Here is a 15,114-nt window from a genome sequence, read left to right as displayed (position 1 = left end):
GTTTATTTATTGAGATTAAAAATTGTTCTTTCGTCGTATTCATCTTTTTCCTTTTTGTTTGGTTTCATCTGACTGATTGATCTGAAATGGTGTAGACAGCATTGTATATTATCTTGACAGTAGAGTAATACAAAGTAGATTCTGCATGAGACTGGAGATATTGGCGCAACGGGAAGGATGGGCTTGTGCTCCGTTTCACAAATTTTTCATAGGCCCACATTAAGCCCAGTATTGGCCCAAAACAAAAGTAAAGCAAAACACCCCATACTGTTCATATACCAACCCGACAAAAACTTGCCTACAAAAACAAAACAATGTCTGCTTGACAAAGCAAAAACTAAAACTGCAGCTATGAGAGTTTGGTCTGAAAGAAACCAGTGTTAACATGACACCACTCCAAGCGCAGTAATAAGGCATGGGCTTTCGGGTATCCGTTGGAGTTCAGGTCGGGTTTTTCGGATTTCAATTCTTTTTTATAACACCTCATAGGTCTCATTCTGGTAAATTTGCATGTACGGGTCGGGTTCGGATATAATACATCGGATTCGGGTCGGTTTTGTATCACATCATAGAAGTAATCATATATCATTCGGATTCGAGTTATATCGGATCGGTTCAGATATACCCGAAATAAAATCTAAAATTTAAAAGTAAAACATAAAAAATATATATTTATTTATATATAATTAAGTATTTAAGATAGTTATTTAAATTTTAAATATTTATTGTTAGATAACATATAAAAATAAATATGAAATTGAATATTTGAAGTATATATTCATGTTTCATATAATTATATTGTATATTATTTTGGACAAATGCATCTGCAATTATTGTATAAAGCATTTGGCATGTCCAACAAAGTCTAGATGAGGATTCATTCAGCAGACTGAGAATAATATCACCGGTCTCACACCAGGGCCTCATGGGTCCTCGTCGGACGGAGAACTTACGGACGGATAGTTTAGCGGTTTCTCCGGATATTTTTTTGGATTTTTCAGTTTTTTCGGTTTTTCGAGTTACCCGTTCGGATTCGGTTAATGACACTTCGGATTCGGATATGTTTTGTACCACCTTACAAGACCCATTCAAATATTTTTTACATTTCGAACCAAATACGTATCGGATTTTTCGGTTCGGATGCCCAGGCCTAGCAGTAATGATCCAACAAAGGTTTTTTTTTTAACTAACCTACAGAGGGTAATTTCTGGATAATAATCGAAACAAGCCAACAGTGTACGTTTTGTTTTCCTTTTTTTTTGTTCTAAAAGAAGCGTAGACAAATTATTTCTTAAATTTTTGATAGAAAACAATAAGCCCTGAATTCTAATAGAGTCCTCTATGTGGGCAAAATAAACTACATTTTCTATGGAATAAAATTCTAAGGAAAGAGAAAGAAAGAAAAAAAGTTACCAAAACGTAGAGTTCGCTTTGAGAAAGAGTCTTGTGTTTTTCTGTAACCAGCCAGCTTTTGGATCGCTTGAGCGATGCTTACCGAGACCTCTTGACTTGGTCTCCTTCTTTGTTGCTTTAAACAGAACATTCCAGATTGGTCTTGAGGTTGATTAAATTCGTGTCTTTGATTCTTCTTTTCACCGCTTCACAGCTTTTTGCCTTCTTTTGATTGATTTCCAAAGATCCCTAGTGACGTAATCACACTGTTTCTTCTAAGTTCTTGTCTTTATTCCAGCTTAAACTTGACCACGCCGCATTGCTGTTACTTCCCCCTGTTCGGTGTACATCAAGAAGAATAATCTCATCAAGAATGTTGTTTCGCTCTGATACCAACATTTTTGTCTGTCTGCTATCGGAAGACTATATTACCAAGCTTTACCTGGGGAAACGAGGCGAGGAAGGATCATCAGGTGAAGACATATGAGCACCACGATACCTTGGCTGATCTTCAAATGCTCCACCAGCTGAAAGGTTTCCGTCATTTCGATGTGGCGCTTCACCCGCAGGTCCATGGGACGCAAACTCGACGTGTTCAGTTGTTGAATTGTAAACAGAGTTATGATCGTGTGGATAATACATCATCACCGGTGGACCGTTATGTCCCTCTGAAGAAGTCGCATTGTTCTGCTTCATGCCCGGTGGCATTCGGTACATGCTATAAGCAACATTTCCAGGACCATCATGTGAGCGAACAGGACCGTTTCGAGATTGGTGAGAAGAATACGAGGACGATTCATGCCTATACGACGACCCCCATTGCCTATCAGATCGGTCTTGCCTTGGCTTATTATCAGCTTGGTTACGATTGCTGTGGCCTCGCCCAGAACCCCGTGCCTTTGAGTTATTCCAATTCCCTTCTCTATCGCTGTGGTGCTCGTTTCTGTCATGCCCATAATTCCCTCGCCTCATGCCGGATGTTGGCCGCTGCTCCCTAGGGGAAATCTTCTGCAACCAATTCAACAGAAGTTTAGAGCAATTTGACAAACCAAAACCGTCATGAGTTTTATATCTAAAGATACTAACAAACAAAAGATAATATAGAATCAGTAAAGGAGGAGATAGCATGTAACAAGCAGGATTGGATAAAGAGCAAACGAACAAGAACCAAAATCATAGCCTGAAACATGCCCAAAACCTCTCAAAGTAGCAGACTTGAATGCAAGTAGATTAAGCAGACAGATCATACTGTGAATTCATTCAAGACCCATACGCCACAAGACTGTCAAACATTTTATCAATAAGAAAATAACACAAAAGCTCATCTTTCATGCCTTACGAAGTAGCTCAAGTTTGTAAGTTTGTAGAAGTCTCACAAAACCTATGGATAGGGAACAACCTACACATCACAGGATTTGGAAAGCATGCACGCAAGTATTAAGGAAGGGATTCAGTTCTTACAGGATTTGGAAAATAGGTCCCCGTCCCACCTCGGTATCTGGGAGCTTCATTAGCATAACGAGGGTAAATGTTAGGTGGCCTGGTAGAAACAGGTTGTACAGGGGCAACGGGTAGAATACGAGGTCCGTAGGCCATGAGCTGATTAGCTACATTGGTGTAAGCAAGAGGTCTTCCAGGGCCATCCCATGGTAAACGCCCCTGGAGATAAGTAGGTGGCACTACGACGGGAGCAGGATACAACACCGGCGGATGTTGAGAATTTTGGCAATAACGGCCATACTGCAAATTTTGCCAATGGTTGTCAAAATCTCCATTGAGAATATCATTCTTGAGCTCTGTTGGTTCTACAGACGACCCAGCTCTGGTAGATTGCGAAGACACATTTAAATCAGACTGGTCTCCCTTTGACGAGTCAAAACTTTTACAGGAATCATGATTATCTACTCCTTCATCCACACTGAGATGGCTTGGCGAAGCATCTGATGTAGCATTACCACCAGCTTGATAGTTGTACATTGGAACCATTGTAAAGAATGGAACAGGTGGCCCAGTGGGGTAAAAAGTATATCCGGAACTATCGGCTTCGTTTTGTTGCATGCCATGGCCAAGGATAAATGGAGCAAGAGGCACTGTGGACTCTGATCCACTTGCCTGAGCTAGTTCATGACCATGTATTTGATGCCTCTGAAGTTGAAATGAAGCAACAGTTGGCCGAGGGCCCAAATCCCTTCCGATTGTTTCATTGCTTGATACAGGGATCCATTCTCTGTTATCATCATCAACCTGGATTGAGTGCTCAGGAACACTCTTCCCTTTTCCATACAGTGCAGGTACAGCACCAGAAGCTACTTTCCTATTCCGTTTATCCCTAGCTGGCTTTGAGCCCCTTGTAGTTGATCCATCCCAAGAGCTTTCAGATGAAGTCCTACTTCTAACGGAACTAGCACAAGAAACAGATCTAGAGCCTGCATTTCTCTCCTCACTCTGAATCTGACTGCCTCTGACTGGAGAGTGCGAATTTTCTAAATCATCTCCCCTTGTTGACCGTATTTTACGACTTGAGGGTACAGTAACGTGCTCTGCAGAAGATGAATGATGTTTATCGTTTGCCTGATGCATTCCATCATGACCATTTTCAAGTCTAAAACTATGAGTTCCGCGTTCTTGCTCGTGCCAGTGCTCATGGTCAGACTCGTCAATATTCACTTGTGGAGACCCCATATCTTCATTACCAGCTTTGCTCAGCTTTTCTGAGATTGGATGGGATCCACTGGGAAGATAATGGGTAAATGGTGAAGAAGCAAAGTTTTGCTGAAATTGTACATTAGTACTCCAAGGTGTCTCCATGAAAGGAAAGTTAGAAGGAACAATGCCAGGCACATTCCTCTGACCATATCCCATTGAAGCTAACATGGCTGGTGTAATTTGCAAAGGCATGTGGCCCGTAGGAAAATTAAAAGGAAAAGGAAAGTGTCCATTAAAACCTTCCCGGGTAAAAGATGCCATCGAGTTAACAAGATCTTGCTCTTCCTGTTGCATTGCATGTTCCCCTGCGGCAGAAAAATCTTCATTCACGGAAACCGAACCTAAATCATCATAATAACTGTTCACTGCGCTGCTCATGTCAGCAGTACTATCAGGACTTCGAGGGGATGGTGTATGCCTAACTGACGATGAGTCAGCCGCACATCTGATATTGCTTGACAAACTTTCAGACTCCATATTAGTTTTCCTGATATTTTCAGCCCTCATAGAATTAGGTTGGCGTTTTCCAGCTTCTGGGGCTCTACTGCGCCTTTGTTGCAAAAGAGCTTCACCACATGTCTCAGTAAGCTCAGGACTAGACCGCGTTCTGGCAAAGAGATGCCTTCCATGAAAACTATTTGTCATAATTTCTGGCTTAACAGTTTGCTGAAGTTTATCATTCGAAGCATTTTGATTAGACCGAGCTTCTTGAGAAAGTTGGTAAGCGTCGCCACAACTCTTTGGGTTTTGATATGTTGCTTTAGATGTAACTTCTGTTCCACAGTTATTCTGTTGAGAGGGCATACTGCGAGCTCCTTGAACCTCACCAGAACGGATGGAATTTTGGTTTCTTTTGCTGCCTGAAGAACTACTAGCATTTTCAGCTTGAAGACAAGGCTCAGGATCTCCCAGTCTTCTTGATAGCCATAGGTCATTTCCAGGAGCATCAGGACGACGACCGCTGCCATGTCTATCCCATGTATTCATAAAGAATCGGTTAACCTCATGAATCAAATTCTCCTTAGGGCATTCAAGTAACCTAGCCAACTTCTTAGCACCAAGAGTAAATGCACTTCGTATCCTAAAGAAGTTACCTGACACAACAATTCAACAACAAAAACAAAATCCAAGCATGTAAATAAGCCAACATGTTTGTGCATCTTCTAGCTTCATATTTGATAAATAAATAATAAATAAAATCTGAAACAGGTAGCACCTTTACTAACACTGCGTCCAAGGTTGTTGTTTTCACGCAAAGGGTCTATGACATTGAAATGCTTGGAAAGAAAAGGCTGCCCCTGTGTCTCCTGAGCAACAGGGTTAACTGCATAAACTCTACTACAATATTTGAGAAACGCCTCGTTACGTCGTAACTCTACAACATCTTTTCGAGGAGGTTCCGCTGCAAAATTACATAGGAACATAATCAGTACTATAGACAGTTAGATGCACAACTAAAGCAAAGGTGAGATAGGCAGCATTTGTAAATACCTGTTACATCTGGTAGTGAAGTAACTGGAACAGGGCCCCAGAGGCTAATACAAAAATTCTGCCAGTCGAACTTACTAAAGAACTCAAGAAAACGATAGAGAACCTACAAATGCAAGCAATCCAGTCAGACGATTTGACGAACCATTCCTGACAGAATAAAGACAGTTTGGTAATGTCACTACCTCGAGGGGTCCAGAAAATGAGTTGTTGAAAACATGAAATATGTAAAGAACCAAGGTTTCCAGGGCATATGTTGAAATAAGCCCATGGTGAGCTCCCAATATACGGCTCTCGTAATAACACCAGGCTTTAATCAATATGATACTACGCTTGAATAAATGGTTCTGGTTTATAAACTGATCAACCTGCATAGATAAAAACATAAATATATAGAAAATTAAAAGATCAAGCCAAATTCAGAAAGAGAAAGCAAGTGGAATGTTCTCTATGGTTGACCTGGTCAAGGAAGCATAGCGTACACAGCCCTCCAATCTGGTTGAAAGATATATCCACCACAATGTTCTCCACCAGGCACTTAATTAACTTCACCTGAAACATTGTACCCGCAAAATCTTAACACAGAGTCTAATATGGAGACATAGACCAAACGCAGGATAGAAGACAAGGGGAGGGGGGAAGCAATATAATTAAGGATAAAGGCGGGCATACTTCTGCCTGAATATACTGGACTTCTTTGACATGGAACTCAGCATTCTCATTCTTCTCTTCCTTTTCCAGCATATCACGAACCAAATTAGCCCAAGAATCCTTCAGATTCTGGTTAGTGCTGAAGGCCGTCAAGTCGATGTCTCCATCCGGCAAGTAAGTCTTCAGTGGCACAGATCCAAAAGTAAAGATCTGGTAGAAAATGAAGAGTGATTGGTAAACAAACCTTTCACAAGTCACAAGCTTTGCTATATGCTTTTATTCATTCACAAGTCACAAACCCACCTCAACCTGAAGAGGGAAGCATTCCATGATAAGCCTCCGCACGTATCTAGCAACAGCATTTCGACGATCTTCCGAAGGCGGATTCGGCTGTATATGAGAAATGAGCTCAGCGGTTCTTTCCTCCGCAACGGCCCATCTTTCGGCATCGAGAGGCCGTGTCACAGATACGGACATCCCCGGCAACAGCCCGTTCGGAAACAAGCCACTGGGTGACGACGGCGGAGAAGCCGCCGCCCATGATTCATTCTCACCCATGCAAATCTCTCCCGTCACAAGTCACCGGACTTGGTAAACAAACCTCACCTTCAATCTAATCAAAGACTCTACCCAACCGTTACGGTTAACTATTAGATTGTATATAACCTTCGATATGCCCAGATTATCTACCAAACACCAGATGGCTAAGAATCTAATCGATTGCGTACGATTCAGTCTCCAATCGCAAATCGGATGAGGAGGAAGAAGGAAAACCCTAGGGAGGGAGGGAGGAAGATTCTAAAAACAGAAAGGAGCGGAAATGAATAAGAACCCTAGGATTGATCCAGAGAAAATCTAGCAGAATCGATGAGTCGAGAGGGCAAATGCGAGATTCATCACTCACGGACTCGAATGAAATCGCTGATGATGTATATATTGATTAGGTTTTGTGTTATCTTCTTTCTCTATTCTGCTATCTTTTGTTTCTGGGAGAATGAGGAAAAAGTGGGAGTGTTTGGTGACGGGGATAGGCGCGGGACATCTCAGGGGTGTTTCTGTACTTTTCAAATTAAGACAATTTAATATCAGCCTTAATTGTGCTATTCCTTAATATTACATGTTTTATTAACTAATTGCAAATTTCAAAAAACTTAATTGCACTTACTGAATTGTTATTGGCTTAAAATTATGAAACAAAGATAAACACAAAAAAATATGCAAATTTAATGTGTTTTATTAAAATGTGTGAAAAATCTAGAATATGTAACATTAAAAAACAGAGGAAGTATTATAATAGATCATGTTCACCTCATCATGCGTGGATCCCATCGAAAAAAATCTGAATTTAAGTTTTTAATAACGAGTTTTATGTTTTAAGAAATTGGCTTATTTGATTTACTTTAACGTTTGTTTTAAACTTTTAATATATAGGCATAAGAAAATTTGTTGCCCAATATGCTAAACCCGAAAGTGGCCCAAATAAGCCTCTTTGGTCTTTTCTTCTTCAATGGAGATCTACCGTTTTCATCGCTTCAGACTCCTCTGAGAAACACAAAGTGACCCTTTCTGTTTCCTTGAAGCAGTTTATCTTCCTCAACCTCTACATCTCCCCCCATCTTCACTGAGTTCATCATTAATGGTTCTGAATCGTTACACCTTCGTACTTCCTCTCTATATAAACTTCTTCTTAATCGATGGAACCCTTCATCTTAAATACACTCATCGATTTATATACCCAGTGCAGATTATAACAACTCTTATGCCTCTGATGCTCCAGTTTTTCAAACCGCCGTCCACCACTCAACCTTTGACTCTCTTCGCCTTGGCCGGATTACTCAGTTTATAGTTGGTCGCCTCCTCCCCTTCTGGGATTCGGGTAACATCAAAAAATGGTAAATTTATGGGAATCAGGCTCCTCTTCCTATATGAGAAGGCATCGACATCTTCCCCTATCACCAGTAACCACTGATCTATTGCATCTGTGTTTAATCGTGATTATCTAACTTTTGGTTGATTTATCGACTCTGTCTCAATCTGAAAAATTCCGTGATCCACAACTTCATCCACGCTGGTGGTGCCAATCACTACTGTCCATCTTTGCGAGCCGGTTGATTATAACAAGTTTTGTTAGTCACAAAGATTGACCGAAAGCAATATTGTTTACTCCAGTCCTGTTAAACTTCAGGTTATAAACGTTTGTTATATTAATTTGTATATGTTCCCTGTTTCAGTTATATCTTTTTCCCCTCATATGATTGAATCCTACTTTTGTTTTCCCTAGCTAAAGATCTTTACCAAGCCTGATGGCTTCCAGCTGCGGGGTCAGCGTCTTGAAGATTTTGCAAGAAGGTTTAAATCGAGGGTATTTATCGATGCTGAATTTTGCTAGAAAGATTTATTTCTTTAGATTTTATCTTTGTTTTTTTAATTATTATTTGCAGCTATGTTTATATTTGAGATCCAAAGCAAATTAAGATCAAATCACCTACGAAATCTGCAGGAAAGCGCAAGTGTAGTGACTGTGATAGGCAAGACTCTTGATAAGTCCCGAGAATGTTCTTCTGAGGTAAGTAAACCCAAAAGATGACTCTGCTAAACCAGAGTTTGTATCAACTGAAATCAAGATAAAAAGCTCATGGATCTTATCGGGGAAACTGAAAACAGGTACATAAACCATGTTGTGTGATTTGTGAGGCATTGAGAAACACATGTCTTGAATCTGGCTAAGAATTTCAAAGGATATTGATAATCATTATGCACATGTGAATTAAATCTTACTTAAAACATAAAGACTGATGAATCTTATTGATTTGTTGATGACATGTTAATAATAACTATCCGACGTCATAGCTCTACATATCTGGTGTAAAAGAGAAGCATATAATAATAACCTTTTTCATTGAACTTCAGTAGCTCAAGCTCTTTTCGCCTTCATTACTTTTTGTTGTATCATAACAAGATTGATTTGCAGTTGACACTATCAACTGAATTGAGTGCCCAGGACATGGATGTATTCATCAACAAGAGTTAGTACTACTAAGATCAAATTGTAGTCAGAGGAATGTAGACATAAGAAGGGACACAGAAATATAATAATGGTAGATTACATGATTATGATATTGTATGGAATTGGAAAAGATAGGAATTCAGTTTGTGAGAATCCGTGATTCAAGAAACTGAAATTACATTGTAAATTGTTTGGTACTAAACCAATTTGGCAAAAGATAAAAATAATATTGGTACCCCCCTCTGCAAGAAGTTCTTTTAACCGTTGTAAGTAGAGAAAGTGTGTAAACAAAACAGAGGCGATTCCTAGGGTTTCTGCCTCGCCGTCGACGGCCTTACGCCGTTGATTGAGAATCTTCTCCCCCTCCCCCCGTTTTCTCTTCTTATTCGATGGTTTCGTCTGTGGCTCTTTCGCTTACCCCCGATCCTCCGGACGAAGACGATATGGTCTCTCCCGACTCAAAATCGCCTCCTCCTCTCATAAGCTCATCAGCTCCAGCGGCTATCCCGTCGATTGAAGCTCCCTCCTTTGCTCAGAGATTCAAAAACTCGCTCAGAGATTCAAAAACTCACTCAGAAACCTTCGCAAGATCTCATCTCCCACTTGTGAGATAGATGGGATTCCGGTGGTTCTCGCTCCAGATTCGGTGGTTCTTCAAGCCTCTGAGGCCTGGAAAGACCACATTATTGCTCATTTCCATGGTCGTTGCCCGTCTCCATCAAAGATATACGACGATTTGAATCCGGTTTGGGGTAAACATGGGAACATTACGGTTCGAACTCTTTCGCAGACGGCGGCTCTAATCTTTGTTCCTTCTACGGCATCTCGTGAGTGGGTGCTACAAGTGGGTTACTGGCAAGTTGACAAATGTGCTTTGACGGCCCTGCCTTGGACCCCTGGAGCTTCTTTGGAGTTACAGGACTTGGTTACAGCTCCCACATGGGCGGTGCTCAAGAACGTTCCTCCGCAGCTGTATTCCTTGGATGGAATTAGTGTGATTGCCAGTGGCATTGGTGAACCGTTGCATACTGAAAACTCAAGGTTGGAACCGTTCTATTTCGGTGACACGAAAGTGAAGGTGGAAATCAAGTTGGAAGCTCTTCCTCCTTTGGCAGTCATTGTTAGAGACACTCAAGGCTACTCTGTTCGAGTCAATGTGGAGTACACTCGCTTGCCTCCTAAATGTTGTAACTGTGGTAAATTCGGCCACATGCTCAAGTACTGCACCATCCCAATTCATAGGAAAAATTTCAAGCAGCACCAAAGTATGCCTCGTGTATCTTCTTCTGCGGCTCAGGTTACAGTTGAGAACAAGGACCTTTCTGCACCGGATTCGGGTTCCATTATGGAATTGGAGAAGGATTCAAACGATACCCCAATTTCTGATGACCCCTCCTTTCAGGTTCTGCCTCAGGTTGTGGAAGATGTCGCATTAGCAAGCTCCTCTAAAAGTGTTGCCGGTGTGGCCTCTCCCCAGAAGAAGCCTTCAGTACTATACTTAAGTCATAGAAAGGACAAGAATAAAAAGCTTCGAGTCCCAAGCGATCCTGCTCATGAGCAGGTGGTTGTTGATACGGCTTCAGATTCTCACCCTCAGGCACCACTGGATGTTCACTCTTTTCAGTCATTGAATAACCAGGCTCTGCCGCCGGACATTGCTTTGGAAGAGGGTGAAATCCCCTTCCAACCCTCTCCTGTTGCACTAAAGAAGGCAAGAAGGATTAAACGTCAGGAAGCGCTCCTAGCAGCAGCCTCTCCTTCTTCAGCTGTCTCCCTCTTGTTCTCATCTATCCGAGGAAAGTCCTTGGGGAGAGATACTAAGCGGGCCTAACTCTACACTCCATCTTTTATTGTAAATATGAAGGTTTTCTCTTGGAATGTTAGGGGTTTTAATCAAACAGCTCGGCAACGTTTTGTAAAGTCTTGGCTCACGAATAATAAGCCGGTCTTTGGGGGTATCTTAGAGAATAGAGTCTCAGAGGAGAATGCACCGTCAATCATGGCTTCCACCTTCCCTGGCTGGAGGTGGGACAATAATTACTCTTACTCTGATCTCGGCAGGATTTGGATTATCTGGGATCCAGCTGTATCAGTGGTGGTTTATAAAAAGACAGCTCAGTTTATTTTGTGTGGGGTTTTTGATCCGGCTACTGGAACGTCCTTTTCAGTGGCGGTTGTCTATGGCTTCAATACTGAAGCTCAGCGTAGCGAGCTGTGGCAGGACCTGACAACAGTTAATACCAACTCTCCTCTCTCGTCTAGTGCTTGGCTTTTGTTGGGGGATTTTAATCAAATCCTTTCCTCCGACGAACACTATTCTATAGAGGCTTATGATCCTCCAGTTAGAGGCATGGAGGAGTTTCGAACTTTCTTGGATTCAAATGATCTTACTGATCTCAACTGCAGGAGAACTTTCTACACTTGGAATAATTCCAGACCGGAGGATCCTATTTTGCGGAAATTAGACAGAGCATTAGTCAATCCAGTTTGGATTCATCAGTTCCCGGAATCTCTGGCGATCTTCGATCCTCCAGGCGATTCCGATCATTCACCGTGCCTAGTCTCACTATCTCCTTCAGAGCACTCTGGTAGAAAGAGCTTTAAGTACTTCTCCTTCGTCTCTACACATTCTGAATTTCTGCCCCGGTTGCAAGCCTCTTGGAGTCAATCTGTCGGTACAGGTTCTAAGCTCTTTCTTTTGGGTCAGCGATTGAAGCTAGCTAAAGAGTGTTGTCGTAATCTGAATAGAGAAGGGTTTGGTAATATTCAGCAACGTACTAAGGATGCCCTAGTAGAGTTGGAAAGGATTCAGAATGCACTACTCACTGTTCCGACACCAGACCTGGTAACGGAGGAGTCTCAAGCTCGAGAGGTTTGGTCTTTCTTTGCTTCAACGCAAGAGAATTTTTTCAAGCTTAAATCAAGAATTCGTTGGCTTAAAGAAGGGGAATCAAACACTAGATTCTTCCATCGTGTGGTTATGAACAGACAGTCTTGGAATGCTATCCGATACCTTAGGAACTCCTCGGGTCTTCGGATCTTCAATCAGGAACAAATCAAAGGCATGACTGTGGCTTATTTTAAGAATCTCTTAGGTTCAGATAACAGGGGAATTGAGCCGATGTTAGTGGATCAGATTCGCCTCTTGCATCCTTTCAGATGCTCTGACTCCTTAGCCTCTGAACTAACTCGTCTCCCAACTGATGAAGAGATCAAGGAAGTGTTTTTCAAACTGCCTAAGTCCAAAGCTCCGGGTCCAGACGGTTTCTCCGTGGAGTTTTTTCTAGATGCATGGGAGGTAGTTGGAGAAGATTCTATTCAAGATGTTAAGGAGTTTTTCTCCTCAGGGAGAATGCTTCGGAAGTTTAATGCTACTACTATTGCTCTCTTGCCCAAGATGACATGAGCTGATGAGTTATCTAAATTCAGACCGGTTTCTTGTTGCTCTACTATTTATAAGGTGGTTGCAAGACTTCTAAAGAAGCGACTAAAGATCTTCGTCTCTAAGGCAGTCCAGCTGAACCAAGTAGGATTTATCAAGGGTCGCTTCCTCTGCGAGAACGTCCTCTTAGCTTCAGAACTGGTGTCTGGTTTCCACAAACGAGGTCCAACAAGAGGGGCTGTCTTCAGATAGACTTGGTGAAAGCTTACGATAACCTCAATTGGGAGCTCATGCTCATATTCTACAGGCCTTTGATTTACCGGAAGTGTTTCTGAATTGGATCAGAGAGTGCATCACCACAACTTCCTTTAGCATTGCTTTTAATGGCGAGTTGCTCGACTCTTTTCCTGGCAAAAAAGGCATGCGCCAAGGGGATCCAATATCATCTCTGCTGTTTGTTCTAGCAATGGATATTCTATCCAAGCTGTTGGATAAAGGAGCTATGGATAATCAGTTTGGTCTTCACCCTCAAGGAAATGCTCCACTGATCACTCATATTAGTTTCGCTGATGATGTTCTCCTCTTCTTCGATGGTACTGATCAGTCCTTGCAAGGTTTGCTGTCAATTCTGGAGGATTTTAATAAATGTTCCGGTCTGGGAATAAACAAGAGTAAGTGTGCGGTCTTCTTTGATGGAGGTGATTCTGGTCGCTCTCGAGCATCTGCTCGGGTTCATGGAATATCTCAAGGTTCCTTTCCCATCAGATACCTAGGGGTTCCTCTCACGACGAAGAAACTTAGGCGACAAGATTATCAACCGCTGATAGACAAACTCCATTTGCGATTCTCATCTTGGACAGTAAGACATCTATCTTTCGCGGGACGTCTTCAGTTGTTAAAATCAGTCATTTACTCTACTATATCTTTTTGGGCTTCTATCTTTCTCCTCCCAATTGGGTGTTTGAAGACTTTAGAGCAAATGTGTAACAGCTTCTTGTGGAAGGGAGTTCCGACAGGTGCTAGAGGGGAAAAGGTCTCCTGGGATGTGGTATGTTCATCTAAAGAATCAGGGGGGCTCGGGTCACGGCGCCTCTGCCCTTGGAATAATATTATGGGACTCAAGTTGATCTGGCTCCTTTTTGCTTCTTCGGGGTCACTGTGGGTTTCTTGGACCAGGTTGCACCGAATTGGATCGGATAATTTCTGGGTTCTTGATGCAAATAGAAGAGGAAGTTGGATTTGGAAATCCCTCTGCGAGCTTAGGACTTTGGCTCGTCCCTTTGTATTATGTGAAATTAGCTCAGGACTCTCTGGAAGTTTTTGGTTCGATAACTGGACATCTCTAGGTCCTTTGATTGAACTATTGAGTGTTAATGCTCCAAGAATCACAGGCTTAGCAGAGACTACGACAGTACGTGAAGCTCTTATGGGTAATCAGTGGTGGTTAAGTTCGTCGAGATCAAGAAACCCTATTATCTCTTTCTTAAGGGACTCTTTGCCGGATCCGGTTGATATTTTTAACTCTGAAGTGGATGATCGCTATCTTTGGCAAATTGGAGGGAACACTCCTAGAGATAGCTTTTCTTCTTCAGCCATGTGGAATTACTTGTATAATCAGTCTCCGGCAGTACCTTGGTATAGGTCAGTTTGGTTTGCAAGAATCACAGGCTTAGCAGAGACTGCGACAGTACGTGAAGCTCTTATGGGTAATCAGTGGTGGTTAAGTTCGTCGAGATCAAGAAACCCTATTATCTCTTTCTTAAGGGACTCTTTGCCGGATCCGGTTGATATTTTTAACTCTGAAGTGGATGATCGCTATCTTTGGCAAATTGGAGGGAACACTCCTAGAGATGGCTTTTCTTCTTCAGCCATGTGGAATTACTTGTATAATCAGTCTCCGGCAGTACCTTGGTATAGGTCAGTTTGGTTTGCAGGTATGATTCCTAAGCATGGTTTTATTATGTGGCTAGCAGCTCTTGATAGACTGTCAACTAGAGACAGAATGAGGCGTTGGGGGGTTTCCGTATCTCCTTTATGTCTTTTCTGTGGCAGCAGCGATGAGTGTAGGCAACATATCTTCTTTGATTGTCCTTATTGTAGGGAGGTCTGGTCTTTCTTCTACTCTAGACTCCATCTTTCTCCTCCTCCATTGTTTGAGGAAGGACTCAGGTGGGTCAGAAGTCCCACTCACAGATATGGAAGGACTCAGGTGGGTCAGAAGTCCCTTGACAAAGAGTCTAACTTCGGCTGTCGTATCAAGCTTCTGTCTATATGATATGGAAGGAGAGGAACTCTAGGATTCACTCACAGATTTCACGGCCTCCTGCTTCTCTTATTGCTGAAATTCAGCGTCTGATCCGAGCCAAGTTAGACTCTTTGTCAAGGGCACAACGAAATCTTCCCTCGACTATTTCCTTTCTCTCTACTTGGTTCTCATTCTTTTAGTAACTAGCAATAGAATAGTTCTCTTTTGTAATGTTTATAAATA

At 42.0% G+C, this 15,114-nt stretch overlaps 3 protein-coding genes across 5 annotated transcripts; 2 read left to right on the top strand and 1 right to left on the bottom strand.

Annotated features, from left to right (window-relative positions):
• Positions 1 to 1,226: 1,226 nt before the first annotated feature.
• LOC125575165 lies at positions 1,227 to 7,219 on the bottom strand. Of its 3 annotated transcripts, none has more exons than XM_048760265.1 (9): positions 6,541 to 7,219; positions 6,259 to 6,447; positions 6,046 to 6,138; positions 5,772 to 5,954; positions 5,590 to 5,692; positions 5,315 to 5,500; positions 2,854 to 5,192; positions 1,835 to 2,400; positions 1,227 to 1,727 (listed from the first exon to the last, which is right to left on the bottom strand). In XM_048760265.1, exons 1-9 carry the CDS (start codon positions 6,793 to 6,795, stop codon positions 1,718 to 1,720), a joined length of 3,924 nt encoding a protein of 1,307 aa, XP_048616222.1. In that variant the 5' UTR covers positions 6,796 to 7,219; the 3' UTR covers positions 1,227 to 1,717. The 3 variants fall into 3 exon arrangements, with proteins under 3 accessions (XP_048616222.1, XP_048616223.1, XP_048616224.1); XM_048760266.1 differs by having other exon boundaries at positions 1,835 to 2,397; XM_048760267.1 differs by lacking the exon at positions 1,227 to 1,727 and having other exon boundaries at positions 1,831 to 2,400.
• A 2,414-nt stretch (positions 7,220 to 9,633) lies between these two features.
• LOC125588463 lies at positions 9,634 to 12,650 on the top strand. The gene is made up of 3 exons (XM_048759816.1): positions 9,634 to 9,752; positions 9,821 to 11,044; positions 11,129 to 12,650. The coding sequence occupies exons 1-3, from the start codon at positions 9,634 to 9,636 to the stop codon at positions 12,648 to 12,650; spliced, it is 2,865 nt and encodes a 954-aa protein (XP_048615773.1).
• Positions 12,651 to 13,092: 442 nt separating this feature from the next.
• On the top strand, positions 13,093 to 14,901 carry LOC111204050. Its single transcript, XM_022698244.2, has one exon. The coding sequence runs from the start codon at positions 13,093 to 13,095 to the stop codon at positions 14,899 to 14,901; it is 1,809 nt and encodes a 602-aa protein (XP_022553965.2).
• Positions 14,902 to 15,114: the final 213 nt, after the last annotated feature.

Source organism: Brassica napus, chromosome C6 (genome assembly GCF_020379485.1).
Source record: "Brassica napus cultivar Da-Ae chromosome C6, Da-Ae, whole genome shotgun sequence".
Lineage (NCBI taxonomy): Eukaryota > Viridiplantae > Streptophyta > Magnoliopsida > Brassicales > Brassicaceae > Brassica > Brassica napus.
Note: the sequence above shows the minus strand (reverse complement) of the source record. Positions and strands in the feature narration are given on the sequence as shown.

Coding starts and splice junctions, on each gene's coding strand:
- LOC111204050 (XM_022698244.2), top strand. CDS start 13,093: ATGGATATTCTATCCAAGCTGTTGGATAAAGGAGCTATGGATAATCAG.
- LOC125575165 (XM_048760265.1), bottom strand. CDS start 6,795: ATGGGTGAGAATGAATCATGGGCGGCGGCTTCTCCGCCGTCGTCACCC. Junction 6,139..6,258: donor TCCAGTATATTCAGGCAGAA/GTATGCCCGCCT, acceptor ACAATGTTTCAG/GTGAAGTTAATTAAGTGCCT. Junction 2,401..2,853: donor GGACCTATTTTCCAAATCCT/GTAAGAACTGAA, acceptor AATTGGTTGCAG/AAGATTTCCCCTAGGGAGCA.
- LOC125588463 (XM_048759816.1), top strand. CDS start 9,634: ATGGTTTCGTCTGTGGCTCTTTCGCTTACCCCCGATCCTCCGGACGAA. Junction 9,753..9,820: donor TCAGCTCCAGCGGCTATCCC/GTCGATTGAAGC, acceptor AAACTCACTCAG/AAACCTTCGCAAGATCTCAT. Junction 11,045..11,128: donor TTCTCATCTATCCGAGGAAA/GTCCTTGGGGAG, acceptor TTGGAATGTTAG/GGGTTTTAATCAAACAGCTC.